At 51.4% G+C, this 16506-nt stretch overlaps 1 protein-coding gene across 1 annotated transcript in view; it reads right to left on the reverse strand.

Moving 5' to 3' along the window:
- Galnt2 (polypeptide N-acetylgalactosaminyltransferase 2) overlaps positions 1–16299 on the reverse strand; it is a 133081-nt gene extending 116782 nt beyond the window's left edge. The window contains exon 1 of the mRNA XM_052727102.1: positions 16117–16299. Coding sequence (XP_052583062.1) covers positions 16117–16239 — 123 coding nt within the window. The 5' untranslated portion in view covers positions 16240–16299. The remainder of the gene's footprint in view (positions 1–16116) is intronic.
- Between the last annotated feature and the right edge of the window lie 207 nt (positions 16300–16506).

The following is a 16506-nucleotide window of genomic DNA, read 5'->3' on the forward strand; positions in this document are numbered from 1 at the left end:
TGGCTTAGTCCTATAGTTTAGACTCTTAGTGAATCTGTTTTTACTCAAACATTTTTTTTTCCCTAACAAGCTGCCTGGAGTCTCTTTAGAAATATTTGTAGTGTGCTGGGTGGTGGTGGTGCACACCTTTAATTCCAGCACTTGGGAGGCAGTGGCAGGTGGATCTCTGAGTTGGAGGCCAACTTGGTCTTTATAGTGAGTTCCAGGGCAGCCAAGGCCTACACAGAGAAATCTGTCTTGAAAAACAAAACAAACAACAACAAATAATCTGTAAGCATCTGAAGCTGACGGTAACTATAGTTACTGAATGGACAGACTCTGGAGGTACAGTTGAAACCATTGTTCTTTAAAAGTAAAGCCAAAAGAGAATGGATAGTGGCAGCCATCTACAGTGATCCTTTCCAGGAACCCACCCAGTCTCACTGAGGCTTAAGATCGTGGCTAGAGAGAAGAGAATGTCTCTGAGACACACATCAGTAGTCCTGTCAGGAGCTAGCACAACTCCTGTGAGCATGAACCACAGTCTAAATAAGTACAATCCACCTACTACTGTCCACTACAGTGTTGGAAAGCAGGCCACATGAATCAGCCAGAACCTAGTCAGAACTACAGGCATTTCTCCAACAGAAGGATTTCCATAAAAATGGTCACCTGGGTAACATTGGCAGCCAGGTTACTCATAAATGTGTCAGGGAGGAGGCCACACCGGTAGGAGCAGCCTCCACCTGGGTCTAAGGAAACCCAGGAAGGAGATCAAACTAAGCCTCTATACCCCCAGGGCTGGGACATCAAGGTTGGGGCCCTTGGAACAGAGAAGCATAGGGAAAGATCTTCCTTGCCTGAGGCTGGCATCTCCAAGGGTGAGGGGCCATAGTGCCAGGAAAACTAAAATCTGAGGCACGGCAACAGGAGCCAAAGAGGGACCAAGTCTTCACCTCCCACCTCACTGGTCCCTCTCTCTCATCCCCTTTCTGTGGAGGCTGGCAAGGTATTTCAACAAAGCTTATCATAGTCCTAGCTTCATGTCACAGCAGGGCCAGATGGGTTAGGATAAACAGCACACTGAGACTCTGGGGAGGAGGTACCAGTTCTTCAGGAAGGCGCTCCAGGAAAGGAAGCTAGTTCATCAAGACTCCAGCAACAGAGCTAACTCTGACTGTAGAAGCCAGTAACCAAGTCTTCCAAACCAGAATACCAAACAGCACAAGAGCATCACACAAGGCTCTGAGCAACCCCTCCAAGATGAAGCCACAGAAATGCATCCCAGCTGCTCCATATCTGATAGTACTGGGATCCAACATGAGGGGTGTGTACAGAGTACACATGGGGACACAGACCCTCTTACTGAACTGCGCAGGGTAGGTCCCGGGCTTCTGCATTTTAAAGCCCTGCCCAGGTATTTCTAAGTGCACCCACACTGAGAACCACAAGACCACTATGGGGGCTAACAGTAAAAGAGCCAAGGGAAGGGCAAGCTGGGCAGGAAAACCAAGATGGGGTGGGACAGGGAGAACAAGATGGGGTGGGATGGAAAAACCAAGATGGGGTGGGACAGGGAGAACAAGATGGGGTGGGACAGGGAGAACAAGATGGGGTGGGATAGGGAGAACAAGATGGGGTGGGATAGGGAGAACAAGATGGGGTGGGACAGGGAGAACAAGATGGGGGGGATAGGGAGAACAAGATGGGGTGGGACAGGGAGAACAAGATGGGGTGGGATAGGGAGAACAAAAAAGGGCAGAGGGAGGGAATCAGAGGCTCCTGCTGGGCTTAGGATTCAAGCATAGCCAAAAGGCAGATTCTTCACCCTGCTTACCTTCCATTTAGGAAATTCAGTAGTTAGTACTAGGCACCAGACGAGGCAACTCTTAAAGTATGGAGACAAGGATGCTTTGGCAGGCCAGACCCCTGCCCTCCAGGGACAGCTGCACTAATTGAAAGGGGTTGTACCAACACTGGCTTAGAGTCTGCATACAGGAGGAGGGTAGACGTCAGCAAGGTGCCAGGACCCTTCACAGGTGAGAGGTATCACCAGTGTTGGGAGGAGACCACCCATGGGCTTTACCAAGGGCTTTTCTCTTTATCTTGGTGTTCTGAAACAGCTTTCTCCAAGACTGAAACATTCCATCCTGCAGGAAGTTTCTTAAACAGGAAGTCAAACAACTCAAAATAATTTCAGGAAGTCCCTGAAACTGACCATATTCACTAGGCCCTTGCCGACAGAATAAGCACTAAAAGCTGAGAGTGCCCCTGGGCTTCTCTAGCTTCCCAGCTTTTGTGAACTGTCACCAGTGCTGGGGTGGGCTTTGGTGATGCAGCTGTCTTTGAGTCATTTCTGCCCCTGTAAGTAACCCCAGTAAAACTCATTGGCTCACCAAATTGGACTCTGGTGGCATTGAGGACCACCTCACACGACAGATCCTGGTATAAAGGGTACAATGACTTAGAACCCATAGGCTGGGTCCAGGGGAAGGGGACATAGCCTAGTCAACAGCATGCACACAGCACCTGGGAACGGGGAGTGCCCCTTTTCTGCAGGTTGGAGAATGTGGACAATAGAGCTACCAAACGCCTGAGAAGGCTGACAGGCCACAAGGCTATCTACCACCTTGGGCCATGAAATTAAAGCTAGTCCCAATCAATCCAGATGCTGAGTCAACTGAGTAAAGATGAGTCCACAGTGCTTTTCCCCTGGGAAAGCTCAACCCTGAATACCTCCCCCTCAACACAGCATCACTTAACAGCAAGGCGGCTTTCTGAAGGATGGCCCAATGCCTTGGAGGAGGGATCTAAATCTTGAAAGGTCTTGATACACCACAAGCACTACAGGCTGCAGATCACCTACTCTAGCCCACTCCTGCTCCACTGGCCCAGCTGCTAACTGGCCTTTTCCTGTGTGCCTTCCCACCTACGGCCTTCTGACTGTCAGCCAGGATGGCCAACTTCCCAGACTCTGTCAGCTAGACTTCTCTGTGCAGAGGCCACCTCTTGACAGACACGCTCCCTGCCTGGAGGTAAACAGAAAATACGGAAGGTGTCTCAGCCTGACACTCCTGCAGCTCAACACTGGGAAGGGACAAACAGCCACTTGGGGTTAGGACACACAGGTGGTGTGTGAACTTCCTTGGGGAGATGTAAACAAACATCTCCTCGCCTGGACAAGGCACCAACAACAGGCTAAAGGGAACCAGGCCACCTAAGTCAAACCTGGTGAACCAAGGGGTTTGTTGGGCTCACTTAGAGAGCATAGGTGACCCCCAATCAAAGCCTCACCTTAACATGGATGCTGACTTCCCTACGGCTACACAGATGGAGTTAATGCTCAGTCAGCCTTCCAAACTCAGTCTAGCATATCCCCTCCCAAGACTACAGCACGCATGCAGCTGGGACAGACTACACAGAGTTAGCTGGGAGGGGGTGTAGGAAGGAGTGGCTGGAATACGAGATGAGGGTCATTATCTTAAACTCCTTCCATGAAGAAAGGTCAGGCGATCGCGGATGCTCAGATTCAGATGGTAATGGTTGTTATGCTTGAAGGATAGTTCTACACTGGGCTCTCAGGGTGGTGTAATGAATTAAGGACCTGGGGGGACACCTAGAGGCAGGGGACAACTGGGGACAGGTGTGGTGCATCAGAGAATCTCAGGAGTGGGCCACCAAAGGGGTGGGCATGGACCATTGGAGGACCTCATACAACCAGCCTGGACACCTGTGGGACCAGAAAGGCAAAGCAAGCCAGATACATATGTTCAGTTCATCCAGCTTACCAGAGCCATCTACTAATCTACAAGGCCTTCAATTTTCATTGCCCTGGGAACATCATTACACTTTGACTCGTGGAAATACCTTAAAATAGGGCCCACAAATGACAGCCTCACAGAACCATAGCAACAGGAACCTTCCTAGATCCAAGACACCACCAGGAGGCCCAAAGGAGAGAAGCAATCTAGGAAGATAAAAATCCTGTTCCTCACCTGACAACACACCGGCATCTGCTCCCAGAAAGGCCCTCTCCAGCAGAAGGGCCTCACCGTTCACAGAAGCGCGAATGAGCACATGGGTAAGTAGGGGCAGCAAAAAAGCCTCACTACACCCTTGGGCACCACCTCCATCTCTCATGGACCCTACCACATCCATCTTCACCAAGAGCAGTACAAACAGGGATCCAGAGTCACTCAGGGGCTGAGTGGTGGCCTTCTCATACCCAACATCCTCACTGTGGTAGTTTGGATAGGAATGGCCCCCACATACTCATGTGTTTGAATGCTTAGCCCAGAGGGGATGGCACTATTGGAAGTGTGGCTTTGTTGGAGGAAGTGTGTCACTGTGGAGGCGGGCTTTGAGGTCTTATATGCTCAAGCCAGGCCTACAGTCACAGTATCCTGTTGCTGCCTGTGGATCAAGATGTAGAACTCCCAGCTCCTCTCCAGCACCATGTCTGCCTGCACCCTGCCATGTTTCCCACAATGACGATAATGGACTAAACCTCTGAACTGTAAGCCCACTCCAATTAAATGTTTTCCTTTGTAAGAGTTGCTGTAAGCTGAGCATAAGTTGGAGGTCAGCCTCATCTACAAAGTGAGTTCCAGGACAGTTAAAGAGAAACCCTGTTTCAAATAAGAAAAAAAAAAAAAAAAAAGAGTTGTCATGGTCATGGTGTCTCTTTACAGCAATAGTAACATTAACTAGGACACTCACCAACATTCAGATTTTAGGTTATTTTTTGCTAGAAGTGAAAGTTTGTTCATCTGAGATCCAGGAGTAAACGTGGAAACTGCACCAATTGACAGAACCAGTTCTCCGCCCTTGGAGGCAGCTGTATTGTATTGCTACAATTATTAATTTGTCCTGCATGTGCCACTCACCTACAGTTTCAAAGACAAGCAGAAGCTGAACTAGTGAAATGAAAAGAATGTCTACCAATCAGAACCTTGTGGGAAAGTTTCAGGTAGCATGCAACACTCAGATAATAACAACTCAAGATGTTGAAAAAAAACAATTAACAATTAGTTTTAAAACTTAATTATATAGCCACACAGTTAAAACACACATCCTGATACAAATTTTCCAGGACAAGTTACAAGGGAGGGAGGGAGGGAATTGGGAAAGAACTTTTGAGAAACCCAGCGTTGGGGATGAAGGCTGAGGTCTATGCATTGGTTCTCACAAAGGAACACAGCCCAGCCTGCCATCCTCTTGGGTCTCAGTTTCCTCGGGTGAAGAAGAAGCAAGAGTGCAGAGTCCTGTCATCTCAATTCTTCCAAAACAATCCACTGTGTGGGACAACATCCCTACTGTACAGAGGCTCCCTTCACAGTGCGTCATCTGGCTCCCACCTTTAACGTACCACTTAACACTAACAACCGTCACGACACTGAGCATTTGCTGTGTGCACATCAGGATCAAATCCAACAGTGTAGACATGCTAACATGCTCCTCAGTGAAAACTGCTGAGACAGACACAAAAGGAAACCACACAAAAAGGCTAAGTGACTTGCCTGAGGTCACAGGGCCACCCAGGAAGCCAGAACTCATACCCAGGCAGGCAGCCTGGCTTAGGCCCAGGCTCAGCACTTTGCTATGTCCTCTCTGCCACATCACACCAGTCCTACAGAGAAACCCAGAGCCAGCTCCAGTGCAGGATCCAGGCGGTTTCCAAACTCCCCCCCCTCCCCCATGGTCTTCAGAATTTCTGTGCAACCCTCTGGTATTGTGATCCCCATGCCCTGGTGACCAGGTGGCAGGGAAACCACCGCTGCCAGCACTGGACTGCTCTCAGTTCTCACACCGGACCTGCTTACGGAGCCTGGCAACCCGGAGGCCAACAGAGGCCAACAACATTTTGTGCCATCCACGTGCTGTTAGGGGTAAAACTCTAACATAAAACACTGCTGTAACGATGACAACACCAAGCAGGAAGGGGACACAGTTCATTCTTTCCTAAAACAAAGGACGCGAACTAGTTCATGCCACACAGTTCATTCTTTCCTAAAACAAAGGACGCGAACTAGTTCATGCCATGGTAGGCAGATAACGGGTGGCCCACACTAATCCCTGATGCCTACTGATATGTGTTCTTGGGTTCTCTGTATCAGGAATGAGACACCCCAGCCCTTCCCCGTGCCTCTGAGGTCAATGGCGAGCCTGGGTAGCTGTAGTCACACCCCTTTCACAATGCCAGGCTTGGGTCTGTCCTCAGACCACCCAGAAACCCAGACACTTGAACTCCGGGCTTTCTGCTCATCCACATCAGCAGTTTTGATGGAGGATAAGCAGACAATAGCCCTGTAATCAGCACCCTCCTGGCCTGAAGCTGTGGCTCTGAGTCCCAGAGAGGGAGACCTGCTATTTGTGCCTGTGTATCAGGGACACTGTTGGAAAACAAGCCAGCCAGTGCTGCCTTTCCTAGAAGCCTTACTTTAGGCAGCTGTTGGGACCTTACAACACCCTGCCTTTGCTACTGCATGACCTGGGGGATAGTCTGGTAACCTTGGGGTTTTCTAGGAATTAAATGCGTGTACAAAGGAAAACCTTCCCAGCCCAGTATTGCCCTAGGCCTAAAGAGGAGCAAGGTAAACATAGGGGCTCAGGCCCTTCAAGAATTGCAGCGACAGACTGATATAAATTGAAGTCACCAGGAATTACACCTTACAGAAAATATGCAGTATCACATCCTTGCCAAAATCGCCAGTTACAGACGCAGCATAATATGTGGGACTTTTGCAATAACATCCTGGTGGAGGAACAAGAAGGAATAATATATATTTATTAATCGTCTCCCGCTCCAGCTTCCTGCTGATGATAAGGCAAGGTGTTGACGCAGATATACAGGGCAATCAAGAAATCACCATTGAATAGCCACGTCAGCCTTACTGGATAAGGGGCTGTGAGTTGCTGATGGCAGTTTAGGTGACAGGGGCTTGTGCCTACCTTCATTCACACTCTGCCACCAAGTGCTCCTAGAAGGGTATCAAAGGCAGTCAGGTGATTCTTACAGGAAAAATTGGCGACAAATGGTGCGTGCTTTCCTGTCAGGATCTTACAGCATTTCAAAGCAGCCCTGATAAAACCTTACTGGTGTTTCTAAACCACAGAAGGGACTCCTCAAATTATGCTAGCTGCTTGGTAACTGAAATCTCTATGTAAGACAGGATTGCCCCTCTGTAACTTGGCACCCAAGGAAACCTCTTACATGGTTAATACTCCAGAATGTTTCTGAATGGGCATACACTCACAGCTGCTCTTTGAAATAACAAGTACCTGTCTATCAGGATTCTGGAAACGGAGTAGACAGAGACCAGCCTCCTCTGCCAGAGAGAGACCCAGAGAGCAACTGGACTCTCATGGGTGAGGAAGAGCAGGGCCCTAACTGGTCCAGTCTGAGATGATCTTTGCCCACAGTTGAACTTGAGAAATTGGTATGTCTCTCAAAAAAACACCCAAGTCTCTGTATGCCAGGTTAAGGTCCCAGTACATCACTGCACTCAGCATCTCAATCTGCTGGACATGCCAAAAGCTTAAAAGAAAATACAAAACCAATAATTCCCAGAAATCCCATCAGGATGAGATGGGAACAGACAGTGAAACTGAGAATTCAGCAGGACTCAGGGGAGGGGTCTAGGGTTGGGGGTGGCTAATTAAACAACTGCCAAGCTACCTTAAGGGTACAGAGCCAATAGCCCTTAGCACTTTTATGGTTTGCCCCATCCCTTGGGAAATGCTGTCACCACCAATTTTGGTGATAGAGTGGACAACTGAAAAAAGCAGACAGAAAGTGACTTAGAGTAGCTGGGCTCAGAAAAAGTTTTGGGAACACCTTACCCAATATATTCCACTTATATTTTCCTTTGTGTCTATGTGCAAGAGGGATACACAGAAAAATCAATGTCTAATTAAGTCTGAAGGGCTTTTTCAGTGCGTAGAAAATAAAAGCTTTAACTGATAGAAACCATGTTATTCTGCTCAATGGACAGTTTTTTCTTTCCTAGTGGCACATAAACTACAGAGTATTTTACAAAGAAGGGAGCCAGCCTTAGAGTTGATGAAAAAGGATTACAGATGGAGGGAAACTAGTGGGAACCAAAAGGGAGCTAGGAAGGCCAACTGCCAAGGCAGGGTGGGAGGGAACAGAGAGGAGGTGGCCTCTGGAAGCAAAGGGTCAGCAAGTGGGTCAACAGGAAAGCCCAAGGCCCTCAGAAGGACAACCAGGCCTTAAGGCGTCCCATGCTGGGCCAAGCAGCTCTGCACCGAGGCAGCCACACAAATTCCCAGCACAAGCGTCTATACTCCTCCAGACCTAGAGAGAGCCTAATTTACAGGCAGTTTCAAGACCAAGTCTTTAATTTGCACGAGCTCCTCAAGCTCCCAACCCAAGTGATTTGACTGAGAAAGACCTTTCATCTGAAGCCTGTTGCTTTTCCAAAGCAAGGAATAAAAGGTCACACCTGGGCTGGCCTTCCAGGCAGATGTCAGAAGCCACCACAGCACTCCTGAGCCTGAAGGCCTCCATACTGCCTGTCCTGGGCTGACACATAGTCACTCTAGCTGTTTCCTCCAGAAGTACCCAGAAGCCCCCATGTAACAACCCCCTCCCCCATAGATACCTGCCAGCCCTGGGAATACAGCTGACAGACAGCTCTCACCTGGGGAACCTGCAGGAATTATGTTTTTTGCCAGTGGATGTCCAGACAGTGAGGTCATAGCTTCATCTTGTTTTCCAAAAACACCACAGATCAGAGCCTACACTACCAAGTGCCACCTCTCCAAAGCAGGGCACCAGCAGGTTCTGGCTTCTGCCCACTTGCAATTGTGAGTGATGAGCAACCCCACATGCACCTCCAGCTGCTTCTGGGGTTGGAGCAGTAATGGAGACCCCGGACCACAAAAAGATGACTCCCTGAGCTCTGACATGTGGGGACAACTCTGTAAACTCACACTGTCCTTTCATAGACCCTAAATCATGAACTGCCACCCTGCCTGCCCTGCTGCACCTCACAGACTAGCTCAGGAATCCAGAGACTATCCCACAACACAGCCTAGCTAGTCTACCACACACTGAACTATAGGTGTCTTTTGGAACTGGGAGCCATATGAGAGTAAGGGGCCAGGGTGTGGCAGGTAACTTGGCATTCAACCAGGTACATGTGATAACCAAGTGAACAGGAACAGAAAGACCAGGCTTCCCTGTGATAGAGGAGCCACTCTGCTGGCAAACTATAGGCAATGACCCCTGGAAACTGGTTCATTCTATTCACTGAGCAGAAGATGAGGATGGGCAGACAGGCTGGCCATGAGGAACCTGGGGGCCTCAGGAGCAAAGGAAGCCAGAGGCTGGATTCACACTCTCCATGACCCACATGTCCTCTGCCCCCATCCCCCTTGCACTGCTCTTTATGTTGTACTGTCTGCTGTCTGAATCCCCACCCCACTCCAGTGGAGTAACGGATCACAGTCTCCTGGGTTCCCAAGAGGATTCCAGACACAGCTGTGCTGGGCACACAGGGAACCTCAAGAGACACTTGGGAAGAGAATGAAAGGCACAGACCCTGGTCTCATTCTCCTGGGCAGTGTGGCATCGAGGATAGCTACTTCAGGTAAGGCCAAAGCCTGCGGGGAAGAGGGTAAATCTATGGTAGACAGGAAGTCACCACGGCAGTAAGAGAAAGGACACTGACAATCGAGGAAGGGGGTCTAGGAAGCCTGGGGGGGGGGGGAGTCACACTCACATCCTGACGATGGGAAGACCTCAGAGACAGGTGCCACCACAGTCCACACACCACAAGCTCTGTGACCCTGGGAGAGCCTCTTGCCTTCCCTACCCTTAGTTTCTTCAGTAATAGGATAGAAACTGTAAGGACATCCTTGGCATGCAGCAGGTACCAAGCATGCATCTGTTAGATTTTAAAACTTAGTACTCACTCAAGCAGCCCCTAAAGGGGGCCCACCACAGACCTCAGAGAGTAGCCCAGCCACAAAGGTGCAGGGAGAAAAGCACAAAGTTAATAGTGCCCTCAACACGTGGGTCAATTCTGTCCCATGCCCTGGCAGCATCTGGTATAACCTATGAGGGGTATTGGTACCCAGTATGCAGAGGCTGGCAATGCTGTGAATCTCCCATGGTGGAGAGGGTGGACCCTGTGAAGATACATCCTCCAGCCCCAAAGCTAGCCCAGCTGGATATGAAAAACCCCAAACGATGCAACCACTGCCCCCACAAAGACAAACACTACAATCCAATGGCCCTGTGTGCCCCTTTCCAGGCACCCCTCTTCCTGGAGAGAGACGGGTCCTTGAAAGACCAGGTGGCAGCAAGGTGGCCTGAAGGAGACTGCTTACTCCACTGGGCGCTTTTAGGAGAAGGAACCAAATGGAAGGGGCCACTCACCGGGATGACAGCCTGCAAGGATAGCTTGGGCCATGGTGACAGCCACCCTCCACTGAAGCTTTGTCAGAACCAGCTTCAGAATGACATATGGCTCCTAGGAAAACTCAAAATACAGCTCCCCAAAGGAGAGTTCAAGTAAGAGGGCCTGTTTTTCTACATATCAAGTCCAGATGAATCACAGCTGTCTACATGTCAGCATACTAAGAAACTCAATCTGTTCATCATGACACACACTTCCTAGGCCCACACTACTGGACAGGATTAAGTATAGACATGTCAGCTTTACAGTCTAAACCATGCCAGAAGAGGGCTGGACGGCTCCAGAGCCACTCCAGGAACCAGAACCTAAGGAAGCAAAGGGTTCCAGCAGGTGAGTTGATTGGTGCTGAAGCCTGATACCCCACCCCCAATGCCACCCCCACCTTGGAATTGAGCCTACAGTCTCTGGGGAGATAGGGATGGAGGCCTTCTAGACTAAGGTATGCACTCCAGGAGAACCTCTGAGCCTGAGGTTAGTCCTGAATATAATGCTTAGGGTCAAAGGTTGGGGAGTCTTCCAACCCAGAGAGAAGAAGGGCAAGTTCTGCCCAGGTCAGGAGAGGCTGTGGTGAGCTCCTCTGGCATATCAGAGTAACAGTGGCCATCCAGCTAAGACAGCTGCCTACCTGGCTCCGCCTGTCCTGGCAGCTCGTCGGCAGCCTCTGTGGCAGGAAGGAGCTGAGACCATGTGGGTGGAGGAAGCACTTCTCAGGGAAGGCCAGGCCTCAAGTCACTGACAGGGGCGGGAGCTCCAACAGTCAGCGCCTATTCTGACAGGACAGGGAAGTGACAGGAGCCCTCCTGGGTGACAGGGTTCACCCTTCCTGCTGAATGTGGGAAGAAGGGCCAAGAGGGAAACTGACTTTCTCAAAACTACAGGGGAGAGTGGGCAGGGAGAGACAAGCAACTAGAGCCTAGGGGAGGGGCTCTAGGTGCTTAAGACAGTGGCAACCAGACTGTATGGCCTGGCGCCAGCCATGACTCCCTCTGCCTAGCCAGCAAATCTCAGTGTCACCCTCAAGCCGAGCTCTCAGACAGGCTGCGCGGGGAGGAAATGACGAGGTCTTGGGGGAGTGGGCTTGGCCAAGGCCCAGGTTTCTCCCTGTGCATTCATCTGGGCCTACAGGAGACTGTCCAAAGCCTCCTCAGAAACACCTGTAGCCTTCCTGGCCTCTGCCTGAGCCTCCACTCAGTGCCCAGGCAGCCAGCCACCTCTGAACATGACTCTGGGCAGGGGCATCACAGCAGCCTTGGGCTGACATCATGTTCCTCTCAGAGAAACACAGAACCCCAAAACCTGAGATTATAGCAACAGCAGAGAGGCTACAAGCCTCTTCCCAACCTAACTGTCCTTCCTATGAACAAAGGGCAGCAAACAAGCCCCTCCCCACCCCCTCACCCCCGACCCCCACCACTCCCTTTCTTCCAGTCATGCTGGGGAGATCACAGCAGGCTAAAAGCCTCAGAAAAACTCCCTGCTCCCAAGGTCCTGTCACCCCACCACCCCACAGTGGTTAGCCCTGCACTCCGAACAAACTGATGGTCCCAAGCCACTGGTAAACAGGTTCATTTTCACCTTTGCTGGAGGGCCCAGGGCACAGTTCATCATCTCTGTTGTGTTTACAGGTCACAATCTGTTTCTATTGTTTGCATTCCCACAGGCAGCCAAACAGAATTACTGAACAGGGGACTTCATTTTCTTTAAGGAGGTTAATCTTACTACGTAGATGTGGCTATTGCTGGACTTTCCCTGGCAATCTTCCCACCTCCACTACAGTCCTCATTGTTGATTTGAAGCAGGATCTCATATAGCCCAGGCTGGCCTGGACTTGAATGTGATAAGTAAGAAAAGGTGACCTTGAATTCCTGATCCTCCTGCTGCCACCTCCCAAGTGCTAGCATGACAGGCCTATGTCATCATACTTAGTGCAAATGGCCTTTCTGAAATTGCACACTTATCACTGGTAACCTGCTGGCACAGGTAACAACACTGTGCACGGCAGCCTCTTGCTAGCCTTCAATAATCACAGCTACGCTTCCTGACAAGGGATCAGGGAAGAGTGCGAGCTTGGAGCCTACCTATCCTGCCAAAACTCAGGTGCACCTCCAGCCCTCACCATCCTGGACTTTACCCTCCACACCTCACCTACTTTCTGTACTGGCAGTTGGCTACCAGGAACCCTATTATGACACCACAGCTGGGTACAGAGCGGGTGTGAGTGTCCCCAGGATTTTCCCATAAATGGCTAATTAACAGCATCCAAGATTCCAGTGCAAATCCAGAAGGAACCCTGCAGACCTGTTCCTCAGGAAGTATGCAGAGAAGACATCAGTGCATACAGTCAGACACCCTCACATGATTCTGGCTCACTCCGTTTTCAGGGTTGGGGGGTTTTCTCTGCTGCTTTCTTTCCTTCTGTCTGTATCAATTATTCAGCACTAATCAAAAAAAAAAAAGCCATGGTATAAGGATGCTAATCTCCCAATGTTATGATGAGAGAACTGAGAGGCAAAGACAAGCAGAGAGGGAGGGAGGGTCCCTAGGCAAAAGGAAGAAAACAAGATGTCACTTGGCACCAGTGGAGTCATTGTGCCACCTCCTTCCAGTTGCATGTCTAACTGCCTACTCAAGATGGTACTGGTTCCTTCCAAATCAGCCAAATGAACTAGGAGCCAGCTTGTCATGGGAAGCCCTCTACAGGCGGCATAGCCCCAAGTCCCTTCTCTACTTTTATATCCTTCTGTTCTTCCACTGAGTGTCCCCACCAGAGGTCCCTTCCTAGTTCTAAGAGAAGCCCCTCCCCAGTGCTTCCTGCAAGAGCCCAAATGCCAAACACCTGCACCTGAGACCCAGAGCAAGGGTGCAGCACAGGTCCCAGCTCCCAGGAAGAGTGATGGGCAGTCCACCAAGGGGCCCTGTAGTCTCAGCAGAGCTCACTGCTCTCCTACTGGGAACCCTTCCTGTCACTACACTTCAGCCAGAGGCAGCTTCCTTTCAACAGAAATCCTTTCCTCTCCTCTGCAGCTCCATCCACTGCCAGCATACCAGGGCCCCAGGGAAACTTAACATGATTAAAATTTTAAAGCATTTAAGATGCTCAAAGGGAAGGCATTCTTGAAGTGCAAATCATCAGTTTAGGAAGGAAGAGTAAATATGGCAGGGGGAGATACCTATACAAATGAAATGCAATTTTAAACATTATGCATAAATTGCTTTAACGTGGAGCCTCAGCATTGCGGAATCACCGCATCGAGTCCCCAGTTTTCCAGCAAATGCTGACAGTTGGTTTTCAACTCCTTAGTTCATTCAATCTGTAGTCTGAGGTGAGCGGACTTTCTGGGTTTTGCTAAATGGAGAACAGTAGTTCTGAGAGGAGTTGTTTAGCAGGCCGGGCACACAGTGCAAAGCCTAGTCTGGCTGCTGAAGCAGCAGAAATCCTAACAGGATGCCCTCAGACAGTCCCCAGAGCACAATCCTGAAGCTTGGAGCCCCATGGGAAAAAAAACACCAGGGCATGAAGAAACTAACTGAAGATAGAACAAGAGCCAGGCTATGAACAGTACCAAACACAAGAAGAAACGCAGCCTTCTTATTTTAAAAAAAAAAAAAGCCTACAGGCTTTCAATAACTCCGCTCTTCTTTTCACATTTCACATTCATGATGTACAAACTAAACAAACCACACATTTTCTCTCATCATGAAGATGAACTAACTAAATGTGGGGAGCCTTCTAGTGTTTAAACCCACGAAGGGATTCAAGATGGCACTCCACAGTTTGAGGGCATCCTCTGCCTCTATCAAGGCCCGCCCTGCTTCGTTAATGAAAGCACTACTGAAATTTCAAAACCTCCTGCGTTTCCACACCTCCTCCTCCCCCTGCAGAGCACTAAGCCGTGGTACTTCCAGGCAGGATTACATTTTATGGCTCACTGACAAAACAGAATCCCGGGTCCTCAATCCATGTACAGCTGTTTATTTCCCCCCAGTTTTTTCTGCGGGGTCTCCATCAGATCACAAAGAGGTCTTGGGCTTTCTTCACACTTAAAGCTTATCAGAGGCAGAGGGCTTTAATGGGGAGACCAGCCAACTGTCTGCCCAGTGAATCCCCTCTAGGTAGGGCGATAACCCCTGGGAGGCTGATGCCACAGGTGCCTTTCTACATACCTGTGCTGATCCAAGGCTTTGTCAGTTTGCTTTTCTCTGTGTGCATATGAAAAAGCATTGTCAGCAGCCAGGCTATTCCCTAGGTGGGGGACGTCTACTGGGGAAGCAAAGGTGGTACAAACCACACCTGCTCAGAGCCACTGTCGGTCTCAGAAAAAGAAAAGAAAGAAAGAAAGAAAACCGGGCTGCTGCCACCGCCACACGTACCAGACTTCAAAACTAGCAGGGGCTCGCAACACACCAACCACTCAGAAAGCAGAGCTGGGACTAAGTGTCAACTCCACACAAGCCAAGCACAGAGAAACACTGTTTCCACTTTCGCTACTACAAATAAAAACGAATCACGAAATCCTTCAAGAGCGGAATAAGACACTATCAGCAGCTGGGAATAACTTAAGATGTCAGAAGGAAAAGGGAGTCAGCCAAGTGCCCTTGACATTCAGGGTCCGACGAGGGGTAAAGTCGGACCAGTAACAGTCCTTCCTAACTCAAGACCCTATCCCCTACCTTCCGCAGCCTTGGTCTACTTCCATCCGGTCTTTTCCGGTCATGTAGTGTCACTCACCATCAAGAAGGTTACAAGGCTTTGGAAAAGATAACTATGCTTTGAAGCTCATTAGCTAGTAAAACATCACAAACCCCTCCGGAGAGGATACGGCAGCCCAGAGCAGACAGCACCAACACAACGGCAAGGACCTCACGCTCTATGCCCACTCGGCACCCAAGCGAAGCCGACTGCCGAATCGGGACCTTTGAGTTCTAAGCGACCAGTGGTCCCCACGGCCTCACCGCTCGGTCCTCGGCGCCGGACCCATCAGAAACACACACGGAGGACAAGGGACTGGGGGCTGGGAAAAGCAAGTGCAAGAGGCTAGGCAGTTCCCGCCGCTGTGCGGGGCCAAGAGCCGAGGTGGGCAGTGTGGGAGGGGAGGTCTGGCAGGACCGCGGTCCATCCTCGCTGCCTGGGTGCAGGGTGAGGGGCATCGGGTGGAATCATGCCTGTGATCGCTGGAGAACCGGGGTTCTGGCGGGACCGAGATCCCCAGGATCCCGGAGCAGGACATCGAGGGTCGGGGTTCGAGTTGGGCGGAGTGTGGCTCAGGGAGCACCGGGTCTCGGGTGACAACGATTCCTAAGATCCCGGACTAGGGAGTGGGTGTCCTGGGGCGAGCTGGGCGGAGTGAGGAGCAGGGGCTAGGGAGTCTGGTCCCTAGGATCCCGGCACATGGAGTGGAGCGCAGAGGCTCCAGCGAGACAACAGTCCTCAAGATCCTAGCGAAGGGCGGTATGTGGCCTCGGGGTGCCCGCGCCCCGTGTGAGGGAGGCAAGTCGCTGGACCCAGCCAGAGCCCCGGGTAAGCGGAGCAGGGCCGGAGCTCGCACTCCTGGCCTGAGGGCCCGAAGGAAACTTGACTCGTGCGTCCGGGCCAGGGTCCCCGCGGTTGCTGCCCCGAGCCGGGAACCACTCTCCACGCACGGCGCCTCCCAGCCGCAGGCCCGGGTCGGCGCACAGGCCTCGCGGCACTCACCTTCCTGCCGGCGCCGCCCGCGCCCGCGGCCAGCGCGGAGCCGCCCCCCGAGTACATGTAGTAGGCGATGCCCAGCACCCAGAGCAGCGCGAAGCACAGCAGCATCCGCGAGCGCCGCCGCATCCTCGCACTGGGCGGCCGCCGGGCAGCTGGCGGCGCGGCGGGCGGAGCGCGCGGCGGGCGGAGCGCGGGGCGGCGGCGCGGGAAGACGCGGCAGCGGGCGGCGGGCGGCGCTCAGCGCCCGGCAGGAAGCGGCGGCCCGGCAGCGAGGTCAGGGAGCAAAGGGCGACCAATCGACGTTGAGGGGCGGGGTGCTCGGGGGGGCGGGGCCGCGTCTCCATGGCAGCAGCGCCCCGCCCACCGCGCGTCCCCGGGAGTGGCAGGTGGCGG

The sequence above is a fragment of the Peromyscus californicus genome, unplaced genomic scaffold, assembly GCF_007827085.1.
Source record: "Peromyscus californicus insignis strain IS unplaced genomic scaffold, ASM782708v3 Scaffold_8__1_contigs__length_139910024, whole genome shotgun sequence".
In the NCBI taxonomy this organism is placed as follows: domain Eukaryota; kingdom Metazoa; phylum Chordata; class Mammalia; order Rodentia; family Cricetidae; genus Peromyscus; species Peromyscus californicus.